Source organism: Mustelus asterias, chromosome 9 (genome assembly GCF_964213995.1).
Source record: "Mustelus asterias chromosome 9, sMusAst1.hap1.1, whole genome shotgun sequence".
NCBI classification, from domain to species: Eukaryota; Metazoa; Chordata; class Chondrichthyes; order Carcharhiniformes; family Triakidae; genus Mustelus; species Mustelus asterias.
This window is the reverse complement of record NC_135809.1, coordinates 52,424,192-52,447,894: the sequence shown is the minus strand read 5'-3', so window position 1 is coordinate 52,447,894 and position 23,703 is coordinate 52,424,192. Positions and strand designations below refer to the sequence as shown.

Below are 23,703 nucleotides of genomic sequence, written 5' to 3'. Positions count from 1 at the left end.
TAAGGCAAGTGGGGAGAGATACAAAAAAGTGTCCAGAGGGGCAATTTTTTCCACACAGAGGGTGGTGAGCGTCTGGAACAAGCTGCCAGAGGTAGTAGTAGAGGCGGGTACAATTTTATCTTTTAAAAAGCATTTAGATAGTTACATGGGTACGATGGGTATAGAGGGATATGGGCCAAAGGGGGGCAATTGGGATTAGTTTCGGGGTTTTTTTTAAAAAAGGGCGGCATGGACAAGTTGGGCCAAAGGGCCTTTTTCCATGCTGTAAACCTCTATGACTCTAAGTTTTTGCGCCCGAAAACGGGTGCAACTTGATGGTAAAATTGGGCCCTTTATTTTCCCCTTTCAAAATGAAAGTATTCTTCAGTATTCTCAAATGTTCATTTAATTGGTGCTGCCCACTGTGCATTGGCCCTGGCATTTTCCCCAAACGAAACATCAAAAGAGAATTTTTTCAGTTCACTTCAACTTTTCTCATGGGATGGGTCTTACCCACAGGATTTGTATTAGTAATAAAACAATGTGGTGGGCAATTTCTGGCACCACCAACCTGTACGATCTGACCTCACAATTATCTTCATTTTGACTGCCAACAGAGGCATGGTTGGCATGGTGGCACAGTGGTTAGCACGGCTGCCTCACAGCTCCAGGGACCCGAGTTCAATTCCCAGTTTGGGTCACTGACTATGTGGAGCTTGCATGTTCTCCCCGTATCTGCATGGGTTTCCTCTGGGTGCTCCAGTCTCCTCCCACGGTCCAAAGATGTGTGGGTTAGGTGCATTGGCCATGCTAAATTGCCCCTTAGTGTCCCGGGATGCATAGATTAAAGAGATTAGTGAGGTAAATATGTGGGGTTACGGGGATAGGGCCTAGGTGGGATTGTTGTTGGTGCAGAGTCGATGGGCCGAATGGCCTCCTTCTGCACTGTAGGGATTCTATGATTATGTTACACGAATTATCCCAAGATGCTACACTTTCTCACTGGAGAGGGGGAAGGAAGCACCTTCACAGAGAAAATAAAAGTCTGATTGATAGGTACAAAATGGCATTAGTTAATACCCAGATTCTCAGCCTTGGGAAAAAAAAAGTCTTTTATAGGCATAACCTGTCTTAGAGATCACAGGGCAGGGCAATAAATTAAAACAAAGACAAATGTTGCGAATTATGTCAACCATTTTAAACTTGTGGAGTAAAGTTGAAACCATCAGAACAAGTTCCAAAGTGAAACAATTATTTCCAAAATGTTAATTTAATATTGGATCCTGACAGCCCTGCTGGCTATTGCCAGTAATATCTTTCACATTTCAATTCAAACAACCTGCAAATCAGGTGGAACAGAAATCCAATAATATCCAGCCCAATCTAGAAAACCTAAAAATGTATTTCATATTTAAGGAATTATTGTATTTGTATAAAAACATAGAGAAAAGGGGCAGGAGTAGGCCATTCTGCCCTTCGAGCTTCCTCTGCCATTCATTACGATACGTCGTAAAATACCGCCCACGATATTTTGGCCTCAATTGCTTTGTGGTAGAGAATTCCACAGGCTGCCCATTCACTGGGTGAAGAATTTTCTCCTCATCTCAATCCTAAATAGTTTACCCTGAATCCCTGGACTGTGGCCCAGATTCAGATACTACCCGCCATCAGGAACAGCTTTCTTGCATCCATCCTGTTTGGGCCTGTTACAATTTTATAGATTTCTATGAGATCCCCCCTCATTCTTCTAAACTCCAGTGAATACAATCCTAACCGACTCAATCTCTCCTCATGTGTCAGTCCCACCATCCCAGCAATCAGCCTGTTAAACCTCCTCTGCACTCCCTCTAGAGCAACAACATCCTTCTACACACAAGGAGTCCAAAACTGCACACAATATGCCAGGTGTGGTCTCACCAAGGCCCTATATAACTGCAGTAAGACATCCCTGCTCCCGTACTCAAAGCCTTTCACTATGAGGACCAACATACCATTTGCCTTCTTCATTGTCTTCTGCACCTGCATGCTTACTTTCAGCGACTGGTGTACAAGGACAGTCATGTCTTGTTGCACATTCTCCTCTCTCAATCTATAGCTATTCAGATAACAAACCGTCTTCCCTCTTTTAGCTACCAAAGTGGATAACCTCATATTTATCCACATTACACTGCATCGGCCATGCATTTGCCCATTCACTCAACTCTAAATCACACTGAAGCATTTCTGCATCCTCCTCACAGCTCACCCCCTCATCCAACTGTATGTCATCTGTAAATTTGGAGATATTACCTTTAGTTCTCTCATCTAGGTCATTAATATACATTGTGACTAGCTGGGGCCCTCGCACTGATCCCTGCTGTACCCCACTTGTCCCTGCCTGCCATTTGGAAAAAGGCTTTTTTAGTCCAACTCTTCGTTTCCTGTCTGCCAACCAGTTTCCTATCCATCTCAGTACACTGCCCCCAATTCCATGTGCTTTAATTTTACGCACCAATCTCTTATGTGGGACCTTGTCAAAAGCCTTCTGAAAGTCCAAATAAACCACATCCACTGGCTCTCCCTCATCAACTCTAATAGCTGCATCTTCAAAGAATTCTAGTAGATTTATCAAGATAATTTCCCTTTCATAAATCCACACTGACTCTGTCCAATTCTGCCTCTGTTTTCCAAGTGTTCTGTTGTTAAATCTTTTATAATAGACTCTAGCATTTTCCCCACTACTAACATCAGGTTGACTGATCTATAATTCTCTGTTTTCTCTCTACCTCCCTTTTTAAATAGTGGGGTTACACTAGCTACCTTCCAATCTGTAGGAACTGTTCTAGATTCTATTGAACCTTGGAAGATGACTGCCAATGCATCCACTACTTCTAGGGCCACTTCCTGAAGTAATCTGGGATATAGATTATCAGGTCCTGGAGATTTATTGGCCTTCAATCCCATCAATTTCCCCAACATCATTTCCCTACTATACTTATTTTCTTTAGCTCCTCCCTCTCATTAAAGCCAACAGTTTTAGTACATTATTTGTGTCCTCCTTTGTCAAGACACAAACAAAGTGTGTATTTAGTTGGTCAACCATTTCTCTGTTCCCTATTATAAATTGCCCTATTTCTGACTGTAAAGGACCTACATTTTTCTTCACTAACCTTTTCGCTTCACATAACTATAGTCAGTTTTTATGTTCCCCGCAAGGTTACTCTCATACTCTACTTTTCCCTTCTTAATCAATCCCATTATCCTCCTTCGCTGAATTCTAAACTGTTACCAATGCTCAGGTCTGTTGGCTTTCCTGGCCAATTTGAATGCCTCTTCCTTGGATCTAATACTACCTCTAATTTCTCTTGTAAGCCATCTTTCCCATTTCTATTTTGCACCAGACAGGAATGAACAACTGTTGCAGTTCATCCATACACAGTTTGAATGTTTGCCATTGTCTATCCACTGTCATCTCTTTAAGTAATACACCCCAATCCATCATAGTCAACTCGCTCCTTGTACCATTGTAGTTTCCTTTTAGATTCAGAATTGTGTCCATCACATTTTTAAGTGTTCATAAAGAACCTAAATAGATTACAAATTGGTTTTTCTCTAATTATACATTGTTTCAATGATATAACTGGTCTTTTAAATGCCCCAGATTGAGCGTGCAGCCTGGGTTAGCACCCAGACAAACATTTGCCAAGGAATGGTGTGAAATGAACACTACAGGTTTATGTCAGGTCCTCTAAAGAGTTTTCTGCTGAGATTGAACAACCTTTGCAGATATTTGTGCTTGAAACAGAACGCAGAATTCTCCAACCCTTCCCACTGGTGGATCTTCCAGTCCCGCTGAAGTCGGCCCACACCGTGGGTTCACCAATGGCGGCAGGAATGTAAATCACCATCAACTTTGGCAGGACTGGAAGATTCTGCCGGCGGCTGATGGTAAACCACCTCCACTGTGGGAAAACCCACCATAGTGTGGGGTGGGGGGGCAATCGGTGCAAGAGAGTTCTGCCCAGAATGCTGATTTGGGAGCATTTCGCTATTGTGTTCCTTCAAACAACTGTTTCAGACAAACCAATAAAACAAATGTTACAGACAGAATTTATGGATTCTACCATTACTTGTGATCAAAGTGTTTGTATGCGAGGTGTGTATGTTTTCTCACCCTCAGAGTGATAGACCGGAATATTACTGCCCTGCCCGCCATGGGAATTGTGGTGAGTGAGGGGCGGACAATGGAAAGGGTCCGTTGACCTCCGGCGGGATTCTACAGTTTCAGGACGAGTGAAGCATAAAATCCTGCCGATTATCTCAATTTAAATAATTCCAGCAGCAAACTACTTTGAGAGTTTTAAAATAAGAAAGCTTATTTATTATTCCACACTTGCCCCAGACACTATCACTCACAAGCCGAATATAGACAGATGAAGAGAAAAAAACAATGTAGTTATAATTTGGGATTATTTTAGTCACTTGCATAGCAGGCTTGTATTTTCTTAGATGAGATTATTCTTTGGCTGGAATTTAGATCTTGAAAAACAGGGGATTTTCAATAAGCTGCAAGGCTTCTTGTAGTTGAATTGCCAAGAGATGGTTCTCAGACTACAGCTGTTAGGTGGTTTTCTGCTGATTTCTCTGTCTCTGCACAGTTAATTCTGTTTGCAAAGCAGACAACAAACATAGCTTTCTTACGCACATGACTTGTTACAAGTCCAAAGTCCTTTTCCAAATAAAACGGTGTGTTAGCCTGCCAAACATCATGTGTGGTGCCTTTTCACACTGGGAGTGTTTGAGACAGCCAAGTTATTTGAATGTGAATGAGGGACCATTACAATACAATGAAATGTCAATAGAGTCCATTTCACATTTGTGCTGGATGGTTACTTAACAGCTGGCACAGACATGATGGGCCAAATGGTCTCCTTCTGTGCTATGCATTTTGATAATTCAATAATTTGCTATCATAGATCACCTTTAATACAGTAAAATATTTCAAGCTGCTTCAGAGAAGTGCAGTCAATTAGCCGAGGCAAAGAAAGAGCGCGTGACCAAACGATTGGTCAGAGATGTGGATTTTTAAGCAACATCTTAAACCTGGAGAATCTCATCAAAATCATCGGCTTTCTGAAAATCTGACAATGAATCAAGTGTACAATCAGCGGAAATTAAATCAGTCGCCCACCCATAGCCAGCTGTGGACCTGTAGAGGGATCAGTCCTCGCACTGGTTCTCCTCAACATATTTACCAATAACCTCCTTCCCACAAAATCACAGCACTTTGCAAATGCTGATGACCTGACCCTGGATTTCCAGACTAAAGAACTTCAGGACATTGAGAAACCACTCACCAAAGATCCATGTTTTCTGGACACTGGTTTCAGAAAATGGAGACCTTGACCAAACAAAGCCAAGACTGTTGTTTCAGCTTTCACCTGAACAACCTAAAAGCCAGGGAAGAATTTCATGTCCAGTTCTGTGGCCAACCACAACCCGATGTCAAAGTTATCTTGACATCACTCTTAAATGAATATTGACCTGCTGGCAACACCTCCAGATGCCAAGACAAGTGGTGAAGCCCCAGGTTTAAACCTACCACGGAAAATCTGGAATACACTTGACGATGGGCCAGGGAAGATGTGGCCATTCGCTCCACAAATGGATGGGGAGGAACAGCTGAAATTGTGACTATGGCCATCCAAGTCAGTCTATCGGTCACTTTTGCCATGAGACATCCATTGCTGTTGGCATCACAACTATTCACACTGTACCAGCTAAAGCGGTTGAATGGATTGTTAAACTTGATGTCAAACTATGACTACTTCCCAATCCTACAAATAAAATAAAACGAGGAGAGAGAGCTGGAGAAGTGAATGGTGGGAATTTCAGAGCTTGGGGGCCTAGACAGGTACCAATATTGACTGAACAAGGGAAGAAAGTGACTCCCAATGGGCCAGAATAGGAAGAGTGCAGATTTCTCAGAGGGTTGGTCTGGATGATATTTCAGACATCGGAGGGATACCAATCTCGGATTAATGCCACTTGGCAAAATGTCAGAAAGACTCATTGAAGAGTATTCAGGAAAGGAGGTGAAATGAATGGATATGCAAATGTCCTTGTAATGTTGTTCTATCAGATCCAATCACAGAGGGTTTTGAAGTCTCCAATGGGTGAATAGTAACTATGGTTTATTTCCTCCAATGTGTAGGATAGTTTACCGCAGTTTGATTTTGTTTACTTTCTGAAGTGAAGATTGGATATTGCTATGGAAATACTGAGGACAAGGACTTTCATATGTTAATATATTCATCAGGTTACAGGAGTTAGTAGTTAAGGAATTATTAATAGGGTTAAACTAATAATGATAATGAAAAGATGATGAAAAATACTCAAATACATTAGTTAGCTGCAAAAACTCAAACTACACTTCAGCCCTCAAAAACAGATCTGGGATAAGGTAATGTTAGTCACTTACAAAGAGGACCTCGGGGTGTAAACACACCTCTGCATTATAATCATAGTCCACTGGCCTCTAATCAAGAACTGTTTGAGCGAAGGAAGCAGACAGGTTTATGGTTTCCTGCAACACCCACTTCCCTCCGGGGGGGAATATTAATTTGGTACTCAAAGCCGACTGCAAACCTTTGTGACATCTTTGTTATCTAATGGAATCAATACTGCTCTTTGCAACCCTCTTCGCCCGCCTCCCTGCAATCAAAGTTTAATATTCGCCACTGTATCGGAGCTCAGACATTCCCATTACCCAGTGGGGAAACCGGAGACTGTGCCAAATCATCTTATGGCAAGTTTCCAGTCCAGACCAGGCCACCTGCTATAGAGACACTTAGAGTGAAGGGCAAGCACATTCCCAAAAGGATATTAATAAAGTCTGAAGACCTCATGCACGTCTTATAGTGGCAAGTTATAAACCATCTCTCAAAGAAATCTCAGACCAGGCTGTTGACCCTTCCTTTAGATGTAACAAAATAGATAGGTGAAAGTAACAAATATAGAGGTGGATTGTTAAACCTGCTCTATTGGTTTTAGCAGCATGGATGATAGGATTGGGGCCGGGGTTCATGAAACTGGGCAAGCAGACTTTCTGACTGTTTGTCACCTAATTCTAAGGAAGAACTATTTTCCACCTGCCAACATTTTATGTTTAATGGTGCTTTGACACAAAACAAGCCCTTGTTCAGCGCCACAACCGGGTGAAAACGTGTTTAAATGGGTTGAAGGAGTGATTTCCTGTGCTTTTTTTGTAACTTCCACCTCTCATTTTCCCTCTCCTTTTCAGCTCCAAACTTGATTTTTCCAACGTTCTTCTTACTGAGGTCCTTCCAAGACACATCCTAACTAATCCCGAATTTCACTGATTACACAGGGAATGGTAGTGTAGTGGTAACGCTACTAGAGCAGTAATCTGAAAGAATCAGCTGAAACCCACTATGGCAGCTGGGAAATTTCATGAAATAAATCTGAATAAAATCAAGAAGATAGATTTAAAAGTAAAGGTGGAGGCCATTCAGCCCACTGTATCCATGCCAACGGAAAATATGCTATTCAGTCTAATGCCACACACAAGTTTATTTTGAATGTTCTGAGGGTTTCTGTCTCTATTCAAGTCAGCAGCTCACTAGCATTTTCTCAAGGATATTTAATGATGAGCAAACCCACACTCAAAGAACAACAAAGAACAAAGAACAGTACAGCACAGGAAACAGGCCCTTCGGCCCTCCAAGCCTGTGCCGCTCCTTGGTCCAACTAGACCAATCGTTTGTATCCCTCCATTCCCAGGCTGCTCATGTGACTATCCAGGTAAGTCTTAAACGATATCAGCGTGCCTGCCTCCACCACCCTACTTGGCAGCGCATTCCAGGCCCCCACCACCCTCTGTGTAAAAAACGTCCCTCTGATGTCTGAGTTATACTTCGCCCCTCTCAGCTTGAGCCCGTGACCCCTCGTGATCGAAAAAAATCTCATTCTGCTCTATATTCTGCTTACTCGATTGTATTGAGTTCAAAAATCATCGTGTTCAAAATCCTCATCCATTCAATGATTCCCCCTCCTCAGCATTGCAACCTGCCTCAACCCTATATCACTGCGTGCACCATCCACTATCCCAACTCCTGTTTAAACTGACACCATCTCCTCCCTCACTGTATCACCTTCCTGCCCAACACTGTCAAACTTCTTCCTGAAAGTACTCAGATGCAAGACTGCACAAGCTTCCAAATCCTCTGAAACTTCCATTTGGACAACACATCTCTTCGCTCCCCATTTATCCTGGATCTGACCACTTCATAAAGAATCTTGGAATGCTTTGCAACATTTAAAGTAAAAAAGTGAGTTAATTTTTGTCATTTGTAAGATTTGTTTTTCAGCACCATTTTAATTTTGTCATTGCAGCCAATAATGTTATAACCAACCAACTCTTAAGAAAAATGTGCTATAATTTTCCACTCAGTCACCAAAAGCAGGTACAGGGTAAGACTTCAACCGAAGAGGAAGGGATGATATTTTGGAAGAATAGGCAAATGAGAAAGGAATTTTTCCAATGAACACATTTCAAGAAATCAGGGAGTGACATGACGCTAAAGTACATATTACTGAATCTTTGTCAGTCAGCAAATCAAAGCAAAATTAATGGTGGGAGCTGGTTATGAATCATATACATACCATATTACAGTTCAAATACAAAGCAAAACGGTAAACATGCCAGTAGACACTAGAAGTCATGTTGGGGCAAGGTGAAGTGTAGTCCACATAGGATCTTGTGCATCTCTCTCCATATGAGACTATTGGTTATATAACTATATATAATATATATAACTGCCAACCTTAACAGTAGGAATTGTTAAATCCTGCACTTGGTTGCTCAATTATATCAATCCACCATCCATGCACAGAGTTTCAGCAGAAATATCTCAGAAGCAAGGCAAATGATTGAGGAAATTTCTGTGCAGAGACATTTCAACATGAAAGCAGCATACCCCCAGTACATGCAATTTTCCACTGAAACAAACTAGCACTCCTCCCAACTTGCACTGCTGTGATGCTGAATATTTCCAGAAAGTTCTATGCCAGCTGTTGTTGCATTTACCTTTTGAGCCATTAAGAATTGTAAACACATACATTTATGTTCTTCGAAAGGTTTTTAGAAATCTATATCCCTGCGAGTTATGTAGTTATTATAAGGATTAACTAAGCTATTAAGCGGACTTGGTGATTATTCACAAGTTTAACAATAAATACATTTTTATATATTATATATATATCTTGGAGCACAGTGAGTATCAAATTTGTTTCCTTGACGTGTTCTGTATTTAGGTAGACGTAAGCCAATTTCTTATCATTTCCATGTTTTGTTCCGCTTATTGAGAAACGGGAAAAAAGAGGAACCCTCATGTTCAGATAAGGATCAGTGTGCAAACAGCAAGTCAAAGGTCAGGACTATAGCCTCAGTCACATCCTATTAACAATGGTTGGGAAGTAGTCTTATGCTGGCAATGACAGGGAAGAGCTCTTCTTCCTTCTTTCAAAGCCACCTTACCATTTCATCTTAAAACAGATGCTATCTTTCACAAAAGGTCTGAGGCCACCGACTCGGGACAACTTTAGCTCCAACCGGAGTCCTTTTTATGCGTAAATTTTGTTCTTTGATGGCGGCTGCAGGGGTCTTATCTGTCACTCGGTTGTCAACCGCTCTCCAAATGAGAGCCAAGCTGTCAATAAAGCAATTGCCTTTATCCATTTATCTTCCTACAATCCATTAAGCAGTATCCGCATTCTATGACTCACTTGACAAAGATTGCCATGATTTATATGCCAACATAAATCAAAGATTGCAACAAGCTAAAATTATTTTTCCCTTTATGCAAATATTTAGTAACACGTCACTGGTCCACACCAAGTAGGAAAATAATTAATGTCCTGTGGTCCAATGTATACATTTCAGAAGTTTTTTTTTGTTTGAATGAACTAAGCTTAAGTTTGAAAATATCCCTTTTGACAAAGAAAAGAATGGACATGAACAGAAGGTGCAGAGCTATTGATGGGGAAAGATTAAAAATGGTCCATGGCAACCCTCGACAGGATCTCTGCTGCCTGCTTCACCCTGGCAGAAGGTAAACTATAATTTCCCTGCTTAGGCACTGGGTTCTCTCATGTCCCAACCTGCACTGTTCCATTCGCTTTGCTGAGCACTTCACTCCAGCCAGTACCCGGCAAGCTAAAATTCAAAATGGCACAAATAATGTTGCGAGCAAGTAAACCACCCATCTGCAAAAAGGGTTAAAATCAACTCCAAGGTGCTGCCTGGGTGGAAGCTGCATCAGTTGCAAATTGGTTAGACCAAAAGGCCTGTTTCTGTACTGCAAATACAATGCAATACTCTTGTTATAAAAATCATTTCTCAGATCAAGCCCAAGATATGGTGCAATGTCTCTTTTTGTCAGCTTAGATCTTGTATATCACTCTTGTGGGGACCATGAATTGGATTCAATTTGAATTGGTGTTTGGGCTTGCCCTGTCCACTCTGAGCATTAGCTTTATAACGTTAAGAAAGGAATGGAAACTTAAATAGCAACATGGCACACAGCAATAACAGAATTAGAAGCAAAACAATTTCCATTTATACACTGTGCCTAACTTAGAAAAACATTCCAAATGCATCATAGAGGCAAAATGGATACTGAGGCAAAGAGTAGATTCTAGAGGTTGGTCAATAAGTCAATTTTAAGGAACATATTGAAGAGGAGATATAAGGGAGGATTCCAGAGCTTAGACTGATGGTTTGTCCACTGTTGGTGGGCTAGAAGGAGAGCAAAAGGCACAAGAGTAAGACTCCTTGTGATGGGGGAATGCGGGGGAGGAAGAGGTTGTAGGACTGGGGAACTCACAAAGGTAATGAGTGATAAGGGCCATGAAGGGATTTGATTGGGAGACATTGGAAATATATGAACAATGATCAGCAGATAAAGCCCCACTGATCCATCCAATATATCCCATACAATTTTGATACTTTGTGTTACACAATATATACATTCTGCACCCTACTCAAAACACCTGATTTCCTGGGATTGAACAAAACAAAACAAAGCTTGAAAATCCAGAGGGAAAAAAAACTGGGAAATTCTTTTCTAACCCATCTAGACAGTCAAAACTTATCCAAGAAACCATTCCGGCCTGGAATTCCCTGCAGGTAATTTCCATTTACTGATCAAGCATTTCAAGCAGACCTTGTCAATCAGGAAGTGTCCAAGAAACAGAAACAGGATGTATTAGAAATCATAGAAATCATAGAAACCCTACAGTACAGAAAGAGGCCATTCGGCTCATCGAGTCTGCACTAACCACAATCCCACCCAGGCCCTACTCCCATATCCCTACATATTTACCCACTAATCCCTCTAACCTACGCATCTCAGGGCACTAAGGGCAATTTTAGCATGGCCAATCAACCTAACCCGCACATCTTTGGACTGTGGGAGGAAACCGGAGCACCCGGAGGAAACCCACGCAGACACGAGGAGAATGTGCAAACTCCACACAGACAGTGACCTAAGCCGGGAATCGAACCCAGGTCCCTGGAGCTGTGAAGCAGCAGTGCTAACCACTGTGCTACCGTGCCGCCCGATTCTTAGTGCACGTGGTGGCATGGTGGCACAATGGTTAGCACTGCTGCCTCACAGCGCCAGGGACCCTGGTTCAATTCCGGCTTGAGTCACTATGTGTCCAGAGTCTGCACGTTTTCCCCGTGTCTGCGTGGATTTCCTCCGGGTGCTCCAGTTTCTTCCCACAGTCCAAAAGACATGCTGGTTAGGTTTATTGGCCATGCTAAATTCTCCATCAGTATACCCGAACAGGCGCTGGAATGTGGCGACGAGGGATTTTCACAGTAACTTCACTGCAGGGTTAATGTAAGCCTACTTGTGACACTAATAAATGAACTTTAAACTCTTCTCAGGTAAAGTGGCACAAGAGTATTCCTGGCATGCAGATAGCTAGTTATTGGCCGGAAGACTAATTTTTAAACAGGACATTGGAGGAGTGTCCATTTTCTGGGATACCACACTATGGCTAAAGTCTGAACTTCTCCAGTTGTTCACCATTCAACTTCATGGTGCTGGACTCATTGCATTTGACGAGAGTGACTGCTACATTTGGTTATAATAGTATGTCATTCTTAATCAACATTGTTCTTTGTTGAGCAGAGAAGTTTGTTTAGCTTTACATCTTCTTTATACACAGAAACTTAAGTGACTCAGAAGGTTGTGAATCAGCCTTCATAGACAACGCTCCATCCCTACAGCCACAGGAGGACATTGTAAATCTTTCAATTCCCTTGAATGAAGGGCTCGATGAGGGGGAGACCAGTGCACCACGGATGAAGGTGGCCAGCAGCACGGTGACATTCAAGACTATTATTTGTTCTTTTGGGAATGAATGGAAGAGGATGATAACCAAGATGTCACTGATATTGATGATTTGTCGGAGGATATCTGAACCTTGCTGTACTTCGAGGACAGTGTAAATAATAGCCCAGATACATCTGCTGAGGGGGATAAAGAGGCAAATCTGTCTATACATTCTGCTAAAGACACTAATGACATACAACAAACTCATTTGCACAATGAGGAACCGAGACAAGAGACTCTTACTATTGTCACTGTAACTGTCGTCAAACAAATCCCGCTATTGTTTGAATCTGAAGTTAAATCTAGAGATTAAAACCAGAGATGTTTACCACAGATCCTATTGTCATAGGTGGACACAAAGGTGCATTTTGCCTCTGCATGTCTCTTTTCACTGCTGATGCTGGTGACAGGACACATTGTGAGGAAGTTCAGGCACACTGAGGAGCAGACTAACACTGAAGAGAGAGTGCGAAAGCTGAACCCCTACCTATAGAAAAAGGAGTTTCCACAGTATTAGCAGGACAATCATCATATTTTCTTTGGAACAGTCCTGATCCTTCTCTTCATCTGTCTGATTCTTTCATGAATGAGCATTACATAATACTTCGTTCGTTGTAGCAGTCAAAGTTTATAGACCCCCTTCAGCTGTACAAACTTTCTGGTCACTTCATGCGATGGACCAGAAGCAAACATCTCTGTCTGTGGAGGTTGATACCTTCCAAAGAGAAGATTATGAAGAGATTACACATTCTCAAAGAGAGCAGAGAACACAGTTGGAGATGGATGCCACTGCCATAAGAGAGACACTCTGTGTGTGTGTGTGTGTGTGCGCGCAGTAGGATGAGAATAAAGTTAATGTTAATAGGTACAATGAAAAACTTGAAGGGAGGAGGTGTAGTACAAAGGGTTAAAAGCCATTATGCTAATAGCTAGAACATTTCATTGATGATGTCAGGTGATGTCAAATCACATGCAATTGGAACCTGAGAGAAGGAGGATCTAATGGAGTCTTGCTAAAGTTCATCTCTGTAAATAGTCAATAAATGTTTGCTACTTTCTAACAACAGATAATAATACACCGTCTAGAAGGACAAGGGTAGAAGGTACAAGGAAACACCACCACCTTCACATTCCCTTCCAAGTAATATACTTCATTGTAACTGGGTCAAAATTCTGGAACTCCCTTCCAACAGTACTGTGGGTGTACCTACACCACATGGACTGCAATGGTTCAAGAAGGTTGCTCACCATCACCTTCTCAAGGGCAATTAGGGATGCGCAGTAAATGGTGGCCCTGCCAGCAATGTCTAACTAAATGAATTAATATATAATTGTTCTTTGCAAAAATAATCAGCATACTACCCACCATTTTCAAATATGTACTTGCATCAAGAAACCTTGCAAACTTTCCTGCAAGTATTCTTGTACTTAAAAATGGACCAATAAATAAAATTACTTTTAAAACAAAATAATTCTCTTGTTCAGTGGCTTCAATTGCACCATGTACCATTTCTGCATTTCTTTCCCATTTGCACGCTATCACATTACAACTATTTGACTCAATACAGTGGTCTGCGGATGCAAACAAGACAGTTTGATGAGCCTGGATCTAGACAAGCCCCCTATCAACATTCAGATGCAACGTTAACCTGCAGAAACAAACCACGTGGAGAGGTGGTGAAACCTTTACAAAATAATAACTGGGACAGTAACTGCCCAGCAGGAAAGCACATCACCCAAACATGGGACTGACAGATCAGTAAAGCCTGAGATCCCAGCTGGGATATTCAGGTCCTGTCATCGTGAGACCCACCATGGGGGCTGTGACAGCCCAGCCAAAGTCCATTGACTTTTCAATCTGTTGATGCAATTCTAGTGGTATCAAGTGGCTATGATCTAGGCAAATGGAAAACAATATTAACTAGGATTCCCACACCAAGTTGTAATATTCAACAACACCTCCATCTATATAATACAATGTAATAAAAATTATCCGAAGATAATCACAGGAGTGTTATTAGACAGCACGTTGACACCGCATTAATTCTGCTGGACATTCATCAGACCATGTCCACCAGGGCTGAATAGGATGGCCAAACCCAACTGTTTTAGCTCACACTTGTCAATGGACTATTGGTTCCCATGGGATTATAGCCAATGCTTTGATGTAAACAATGAACTGGAGCAATGCCAACACAGAGTGATCCATTTCTAACTGCTGAGAAACTGCCCTTCAACTTCTAGAGCTTCAGTACTAGTTCAGGCACAAAGTGGGTGGTACAGTCACTTATTCCATATCCCACCCAATTTTACTCTCCATTTCTAGAGATTTGACTGGCCGGTGATATTTGCTCCAAATTTTGTCAGTGGATCAGTTAACACCAATACATCTTCTGCTCCACAAGAGCTAAGGGAACTGCAAGTTTCATTGTCATGGCATCCTTCCAAACTCCTGGGAAAGATTAGACTGGATTGCACACAGTTCAATGTCACATTGTATACAAGTTAGCAAAGCTTTAACGGCAGGGTCTTGAAACTTGAAGACAGCAGAAATTCTACACACTAGTTCATTTTCCCAAAGAAGCGAGTGTGACTAATCACATACACATTGAAATAGGGATCACCTCTAAACATCTATAGATGTATGTCAGTTGACATGGACCCTGCTCCTAAATACCCAAGTAATTTGCCATGCACATCTCCTAATGTTGATTCAGCTGAATTCCCTGGATTTCACATGTCTCTTTAAAAGCTGCAACGCATCAATTATCGAGTCTATAGCCTACTGCAAGGACAGCTGTTAAGTTAAAGGTTTGGGATTTGGCCAGGGGTGGGGGGGGGGGGGGGGGGGGAGCTGCAGCAGGTGGGAAGAGCTACACATTTCACCCACTCCATTTTAACTTGCTACTGGCCTGATTGCTGCCACCACTGTGGCAATTGAATGTTTTCCTTTGGTAAACCTTTCAAACTATCCCATTGTGTCCCAACTTGTTGCCATTATACATTATCATGTTTAGCAAATGGGATTCACAGCAGACTCAAGTTTAAATACATCAATTAATACTTTTAAACCATGTAAATCGGAAAACGCCATTCCAATAACTTGTATGAAAAAAAATAATTTCCCTTATTTCGCTTGGTTTAATTTTCTATAGATCTTAAAGATAACTGAAGAAAATAGGAGATATCACACACCAATTTATTTATTTGTGAATTTATGATGTGTGTTACTCTATGGGAGCTTTCCTATTCAAAAACAATGTCTCACCATGATAGTCATTTCAGCAAGTGACTATCATGAAGAGAGTTTGGGTTGACCAGATTGATTCCGGGGATGAGAGAGTTGCCTATGAGGAGAGATCGAACACAATTGACTTGTACTCTCTGGTGTTTAGAAAAATGACAATTAGAAAAATGTAAAAAATTTTCAATGTTTCAAGTTTATTTATTAGTGTCACAAGTAGGCTTACATTAACACTGCACTGAGGTTACTGTGAAAATCCCTTAGTCCCCACATTCTGGCACCTTTTCGGGTACACTGAGGTAGAATTTAGCATGGCCAATGCACCTAACCAGCACATCTTTCAGACTTTGGGAGGAAACCGGAGCACTTGGAGGAAACTCACGCAGACACGGGGAGAATGTACAGACTCCTCACAGACAGTGACCCAAGCTGGGAATCAAACCCGGGTCCCTGGAGCTGTGAGGCAGCAGTGCTACCCACTGTGCCACCGTGCTGCCCTGTGTAAAGATTCTAAGAGAACTTATCAAGGTAGCTGTTGAAAGGTTGTTTCCCATGGCTAAGAGTCTAGAACTACGCAGCATAGTCTCAGGATAAGAGATCAATCAATTAGCATTGAGTTGGCAAGCTATTCACTCAGAGATGGTTGCGAACCTTTGGGATTCATTACCCCAAAGGACTGTGGATGTTCAGTTATTGAATATATTCAAGGTTGAGAGCGGTAGATTGAGAGTCTGGAAAGTTAGCAAAAGATATGAGGATTGCCTGGGAAAGTGGAGTTGAGATTGAAGGTCAGCCATGGTGCAAATGTCTGCCCCTATTTCTCATCTTCTTATGAACACTGTCTTTCCAATTGGGCTCATAATTCTATCTAGGGAAAAAAATTGATTTCATCCTTGGTCAGAAGCATTGATTGTATATCAGGACATCCTTCTTGTATTATCCACAGACAGATTCTATATGGTGCTGCTTATGCTTGAGAACGGCTGGTGTGAGTCTCAGCACAGCACATTTTTAAATATATACCATCTTGCTACGCAGGCATGCCAGTATCTGGTGCCCCACCCTAGTGGCCCTGTTTGGTGCATCAGAGTATTCATCTAGGCCACTTAGAAGGCAAATGAGAGTCAATCATGTTGATGTGAGACTGGAGTCACATCTCGGCCAGACTCAGTTAGGTCAACAGTTTACTTTCCCTAAAAAGGCATTCATGAAATTGTTTCTTCATAACTTCAGTTTAATTTTATTTAAATTCAGTTAATAGTCAAACTGTAATAGTGAGTTTTGAACTCACTTTCTGCATCATTAGCCCAGCTTCTGAATTACTAGTGCAGTAGCATAGTCCATGCACCATTGTACTTCCTGTGTCTCAACTCGGACATCCCAACCTGGCCATTCAACTCACTGAACTGAAAACTGTCCGACTGTCCTCAGCTTTGGCAGTGCTCTCTCAGGCATGGTAGAGTGTGGGAAAATAGTGTAACAAATTCTGCTAAGTGTCTCATTTTTGATATTGTGGACAAACGTTACTTTTGTGAAATTCAAGAGATACATTACATACAAGTGTTTGCAATCTAAACCATGATGATGTTTATGAATATACAATACTGTTAATCTCTGAAGGATACGGCTCGGTAGCACAGTGGCTAGCACTGCTGCCTCACAGTGCCAGGGACTCAGGTTCGGTTCCGGCCTCCAGGTCCTGTCTGTGTGGAGTCTGCACGTTCCTCCTCCTCTCCTCACCCCCACCCCCCATCCCCATCCCCCATGTCTGTGTGGGTTTCCTCCCACAGTCCAAAGATGTGCAGGTTAGGTTGAATGACCATGCTAGATTGCACCTTACTGTCAGGGGGATTAGCGGGGTAAATGCGTGGGGGTTATGGGGATAGGGCCTGGGTGGGACCGTTGTCGATGCAGGCTCGGTGGGTTGAATGGCCTCCTTCTGCACTGTAAGGATTCTATGATACAAAAATTTAAAGTGGTACATTGGCTTTCTATTGTGGTTATTTTCTTCAATGTAGAGACTTCTGACCCTTCTGGTTGAGCCACAAATGGCTTACTTGTACACAGATGGTGTTCCAGTTTTTAAATTGAAAGACTGGTTTAGCTTTTGGGCCAAGAGTGTAACTGTAGCTCCAGCATATTCCGTAAACCAGGTGGGGGCAATCCAGTTCTGAAAAATGAAAATCACCTCTCCCCAGTCCCCAAGTTGCTCTACCTATGGGCCACCAAAATCTGCAACAGACACTTTGATGTTTGAATGATACTGGACCCCATGCAAATCAAAGCCTGATTGCCCAAGGTCCTTCGATACATGGGACTTAAAAGTGTTCTATCACACAGCGAATCTGTTCTCTACTCAGAAGGTTGCTCTCTCCAATGGGCTCCTCCACTTATAGATTGGTATAGTTGGTTTTGTCGATTTCTGAGCTTGCGTTAGGAAGTTAGCCAGCTGCGTACAAGTAAGTGATTTGTAGCTCAAGCAGAAAGGTCAGAATTCTCTCTACATTGAAGGAAATAACCACATTAGGAAGGCATTGTACCACTTTGTTAAATATTTGTATCCTTCAAAATTGTATATTCATAAACATCACGACGGTTTATATTGCAAACACTTGTATCTATGGTATCGCTTAAATTTGAAAAAGTAACATTGGTGCACAATATCAGAAACAAGACACTTACCAGAGTTTGTTACACTATTTTCCCACACTCTGCCGTGCCCAAGAGGAAGCATTGCAGGACTTTCTCCTCAGCTGCATTTAAAAATCTAAAGTCTTTGATCCTGCTCCAGTTGCACCTCCAGCTCAGTGATTAAGTACAATTGTTTATTTGGCAACTCACTCAATGCCATTAATTCTTTTCCAAGCCCCCTGCCAGTTTCTTCCAATTTCATTCAACCGCTGGGCCCCTGCTTCCCATGTCTTCCTCCTTTCCTGACAGTTGGAAGGTTCTTCAGTGTCTCCAAAAACTGCAGACAATCCTCATCCAGCAGAAGTCTCCGTTCAGGTTGACCAAGTACACTCAGATTTCCTATCCACGTGTTTAATCAGTGTGGCAGGGGGTATCTTTGCACTGTATCTCACAGATATCAAATGGGCCACTTCTTGCCAATCGAAAAAGGTTACTAGATTCTTACAGCACAGAAAGAGACCATTTGGGCCATAATGCCTGTATTGGATTTTCAATTGGTAATTTTTTAATATTGTTTATTAATATTTAAGATTCAAAAATAGTCAAGTGTTTAATCCCCAGGAAATGGTTTAAAATCCTTCAAATATGCTTTTTCTGCCAAACTTGAAAAAGAACCAAAAAGAAGTCAATCAATGGTAGATATTTATTTTATCCACACGTCTGAAGAGCTTAAACTTTGTGTTCAAACATGAAGAGGATTGTTGGAGAGACTCGTAACTAAATTACAACATTTGGCAAATCAATTTTTTACATCAAAATGTTTTAACCTTCCTGTACTAAAAGTCAAAGTTACATCTTATTGTAGTCTCAAAGGCTCGAGATTTCAAACACTTTTGCAGGTTTCAAATTCAGGTCTTGTTGGTAAATGTTTACCCGCGGTCAAAAGAGTACATGTATTCAAATCCATAAATCATCGTTTGTAATGTAGTTCCAAACCCAAAGTCAACAAATAACTATATAAATAATCCGTATTTGCTCAGTTTAATCTGTCGGTTGATTACAACTTGAAAGACCTTTCAAATACAAAGTGTCTTATGATCTTTCTCTGAAGAGAAAATTAACTTGCATCCAAACTACCTGTAAAACCATTGGCGATAACTAATGTCTTTAGCCTAAAAATTATTTTTCTTGTGCCAAGGCACAGAATGGGACAAAGGATCAAACACTTAATAATCCAAGGAGTTTCAGACTATTATAACATTCAGATAGGGCTTCATGAATAAGCCAGTTGTTTCTTTACAGTTATCATAGGCCCAGTCTTGCCTCCATGCATGATGGGGATTTCTATAGAGGTTGGGTAATACACATTTAAAGTGGGGTACAGGGGCCGAATGGCCTATTTCATATGTACTCCCAATGATTCAGCCAGTGAGTATCTAAGCCACATTGTCTGAGAAGGTCTCAGGTTGCCAGTCTGTGCTCCAATGGCCAGCTGAACCTAGCTGGTGGCAGGGTGGGGACAGACTAGGTTTAATGTTCTGCAGTCAGGAAGCAGAATGCTGGCCAGGGTTTCCACTGCTAATCACTATTACACAATTCCTGCTGACTGTGCACATGTGTGAACGCAGGGTGCAGTTAGAATCAGACTTGCCTAGAACAACTCCAAAAGACACAGTTGACTAAGTATCACCCTCGCTGTGTCAGCTCATCAATATTGAAGGTAAAAAGAGTACACACATTTCTTTTAAAAGCAAAGTATCCTTTAAAAAGTGAAGCATTCCCACCTACCGGAGGTTGCACACGGATAAGAAGTTTTCCCTAAGCCATTATTATTCAGTGCTCCATGCTGGTATATGAGGTGCAGTTTGTTGTGCTCATCTTCATATTGACCTCCATCTGGTTTCAGGAGAGGTTCCAAAAAATATTGTCCATCACGTGTATGAAAAGTGCCCATCTGTCACAGGTAATAAGAACAAGGATTTAACACCAAACGTGCTGTTCATTCAGAATGGTGAGCAACTCTGTTTAAACTACAAAGAAACAAAAGCATTTTTCTACACCACAACGGGTGCTGGAAAGTAACATATTATACAAAAACATTTTACCGCAATGGGATTGTGTCTGATGGGAAATCAAATCATTAAAGGCCCTTTCGGATAACCTTAGAAAAGTTGCACTCCTGGAGCTCTAGCCGAGGAATGCGAGTCAGAAAATGGGACATGATGTTGGGCAGTGAGCCTGGATAACAGCGGAAGTACTTCAGGTGCCCACCCTTGTTTTTATAATTTCCTCTTCTGACCACAACGGCAAAAGACAATACACTCCACTACATTGAACTCCCATCACCCCAGCTAACACTTAGCTCCAATCACTATGATGAAGTTAAAAATGCATCAAGTACTTCGTAGGATACACACACGAGTCTGTGGAGGTTTTGAGCTATTGACTATTTGTATTGGTGGTGATATTGAGTTTAAAATGTTCAAATAAACATTCGAAATTAATACTTAAATCTTACTATTTGTTGTATCCTACCTACTAACAAATATCTTAAAAATAAAATCTCAGCCTGGTAAAAGTACACGGAGAATCTGTCACAGATAACAATTGTTAAAGCATTGGTATAGCGAGAGAGTTTACAGTTCACCATCAATGTCGGATTCCTTTTCATTCCAATGAGATGGAATGCAACAGCTCTTAACAACATGTAAACGTGGATCAGGTAAAAAGTAAACAAAACAACAATCTGTGCTTGAAGCAAACAATTGTGGAAGATTTCCTCATTTCCTGTTGGTAGTAAAATTGTAAATAAAAATAAAAAAATGCTATTGCCACAGATGCATCTTCCAGCCAGTGTGGGAAGATTTCTCTTTATGAAGGGAACAGCCACATTGGAAAATTCCAGGGCTCTTTCTACTGATTTCTTAAAATAATCTTTATTAGAAAATGAACTATAAATAACATGCAACAAGGCAATATGTATTCTAAGATATGATGACAAATACCCCACTCATGTGACGTAAATGAAATCTTTATAACTATGACACTTAGTCACACAAGACAGTGTTGTGATACTTTTGGTTTTCAATCAAAGATTTACAGAATATAATTGGCTGTGAAAGAGAGGAACATGGTGTTTATGTTGCAGATGCTTAACATGCGTTTTTGTCATGCAACCGGGGTGAAGACATACTACAAGAAGATGCCTCCAATTGCAACAAGAAAATATGCAGATATACTTGCAAGGCTATGGGGAAAAGACAGGGGCTTTTGATTTTTCAGAGAGCTGGCGCATACACAATGCTGAATGGCCTCCTCCTGTGCTGGAATCATTTTATGATCTTGAACTCATGTTTATCATTCTACAATAATTGCCAGAAAATGTCTTCCTCCGGGTTTTGTTCTATATTAGATTTTCAGTCCAAAATGAATTTAGAAATCTACCGCATGGTTTCATGTATGATCCTTGCATTGGAAACCATCTCAAGAAGGTTCACTTGGCTAAATCTTGAGATGAAAGGGTTGACTTATAAGGAAAGTTTGAGCAGGTGTGGTCTAAGCTCATTGGAGTTTGGAAGAATGAGAGGTGATCTTATCGAAACATAAAAGATTCTAAAAGGCCAGATGCTGAGGGGATGCTTCCTCTCATGATGGAATGTAGAACTAGGGGACAAGGTTTCAAAATAAGAGGTCTCCCAGTTAAGAATGGTACAATGAAGAATTTCTTCTCTCAGAGTCATCAGTCTTTGGAATTCTTTTCAACAGAGAACGGTGGAGGCCAGGTCATCGAATACATTCAAGGCTCAATTAGACAGAATTTTGGGGCGGGACTTTACAGCCTCGCTCGACCCGAAAATTCCACCCAAGATCAATGGAAATTTCCATTGTCCGCCCCTCGCCGGCTCCAATTCCTTGGTGGGCGGGGCAGTAGAATTCTGGCACTGTTCTGTAACGGAGTTGGGGTTGGGGGCCGGGGGGGTGGGTGCGCTGAGGTAGGAAATTGGAGGCGAGGCCACCATCAGATCAGCCAAAATCTCATTGAATGGCAGAGCAGGCACGTTATCCTGCACTTTATATTGGAGAACAAAACATCAGGTTGGGCACAAACACATACAATGAGGGGGAAAAAAATGCAAGTTTTATTCTTACCACATTGATTAATCCTAACATTCTCTTAATAAGAGGGCATTGTCGCACAAGCTCCAGGCAAAGTGAAAATGAATTCACCAGCACTTAGAGTCCGTAAACTCAACCTTTCAGTCACAGCTGGGACAGTGCTTTGTGCTGAAGAATTCTTCAAGCAGACTTCAAAGGTAAGCTAGTGATGATGTCATCAGCCCCCCCTCAGCCCGTCACTGGAGCTTCACAATATTTTGGTTCCACTCCCATTATCCCCCAGGTGTCTGGGTACATGGTCATCATAGTCATACCCATATTGTCAGTTCAGAGTAAAAAGGCACTGCTACATTCACTCCAATTATACTGCAGGTTTTCAAACAAACCAGGACATGGCATTCTTTTGTGTCCATTGCTAAGTTGGATATTGTTCTGCTTTCTCCCTCGTCGCTTTTGTCAAACTGGCAAGAAACAACATAAAGATTAAATTGCTCAGTCGTGCCTTTGTCTAACTTAAAGCCAACCAAAACAAATCAAGATCAATGCCAAACAGCCTAAAATTCTAAAAAGGTAGCATTTAAACAGATTAAAGTGTATTTCAGTTAGAAAGAAATGTATTTGCTCAGGGATTACCAATATATTCCAAGTGCACACTCTCAGAGACCCCTCTCAAATTTAATGCAGTCTGAGGTAAAGAAAACTCTTTGAAAAGCCGCACTGGTCAGATATCAATTGAAATGTATCAGAGGCTCAGATAACATTAGAAGAAACTATTTTTCTAGCCTAAAATAGGATACTGACAAATATTACTCTTCTGATCCCCAACATCCCCACCTCCCCCTCAGTAAAACCAAATGAACCACACAAAAGTTAGAAGACTTGAGATTCAGCCCCCCCAAAAAAATCCCTTTTCCTGTTTGCAATGTCAAAGTATCTCTGCACAAAATCATAAGCATCCCATGTCATAGAAGGCACGGCACTGTGTTAGTTTTATGCCACTACGTGGTATAAGTGCACATTAAAACCACCAAGGGGCTTCATACACCCATACTTCTCCCTGGCTGTCTGTCAGTTTGATACACACCAGGAGTTTCTTTCCTTTGCACTGTTTGGGCAAACAGCCAAAGTTGCAACGTAGTCAATTGGAAAGGCAGCTACTGGCACCACTGGGGGGTCACCAGTGACCAGAAACTGAACTGGACAACCCACATCAATACTGTGCTTAGAAGAGCAGGTCAAAGGCTAAGAATCCTGTGGCAAGTAACTCACTTCCTGACTGCCCATGGCCTGTCTGCAATCTACAAAGAACATGTCAGATGTGTAGTGAAA

At 41.5% G+C, this 23,703-nt stretch overlaps 1 protein-coding gene across 2 annotated transcripts in view; it reads right to left on the bottom strand.

The window, feature by feature from the left end:
* LOC144498690 (A disintegrin and metalloproteinase with thrombospondin motifs 20-like) overlaps positions 1–23,703 on the bottom strand; it is a 417,617-nt gene that overhangs the window by 374,223 nt on the left and 19,691 nt on the right. For both annotated transcript variants that reach the window (XM_078220194.1, XM_078220195.1), the window contains exon 3: positions 20,047–20,212. In XM_078220194.1, coding sequence (XP_078076320.1) covers positions 20,047–20,212 — 166 coding nt within the window. The remainder of the gene's footprint in view (positions 1–20,046; positions 20,213–23,703) is intronic.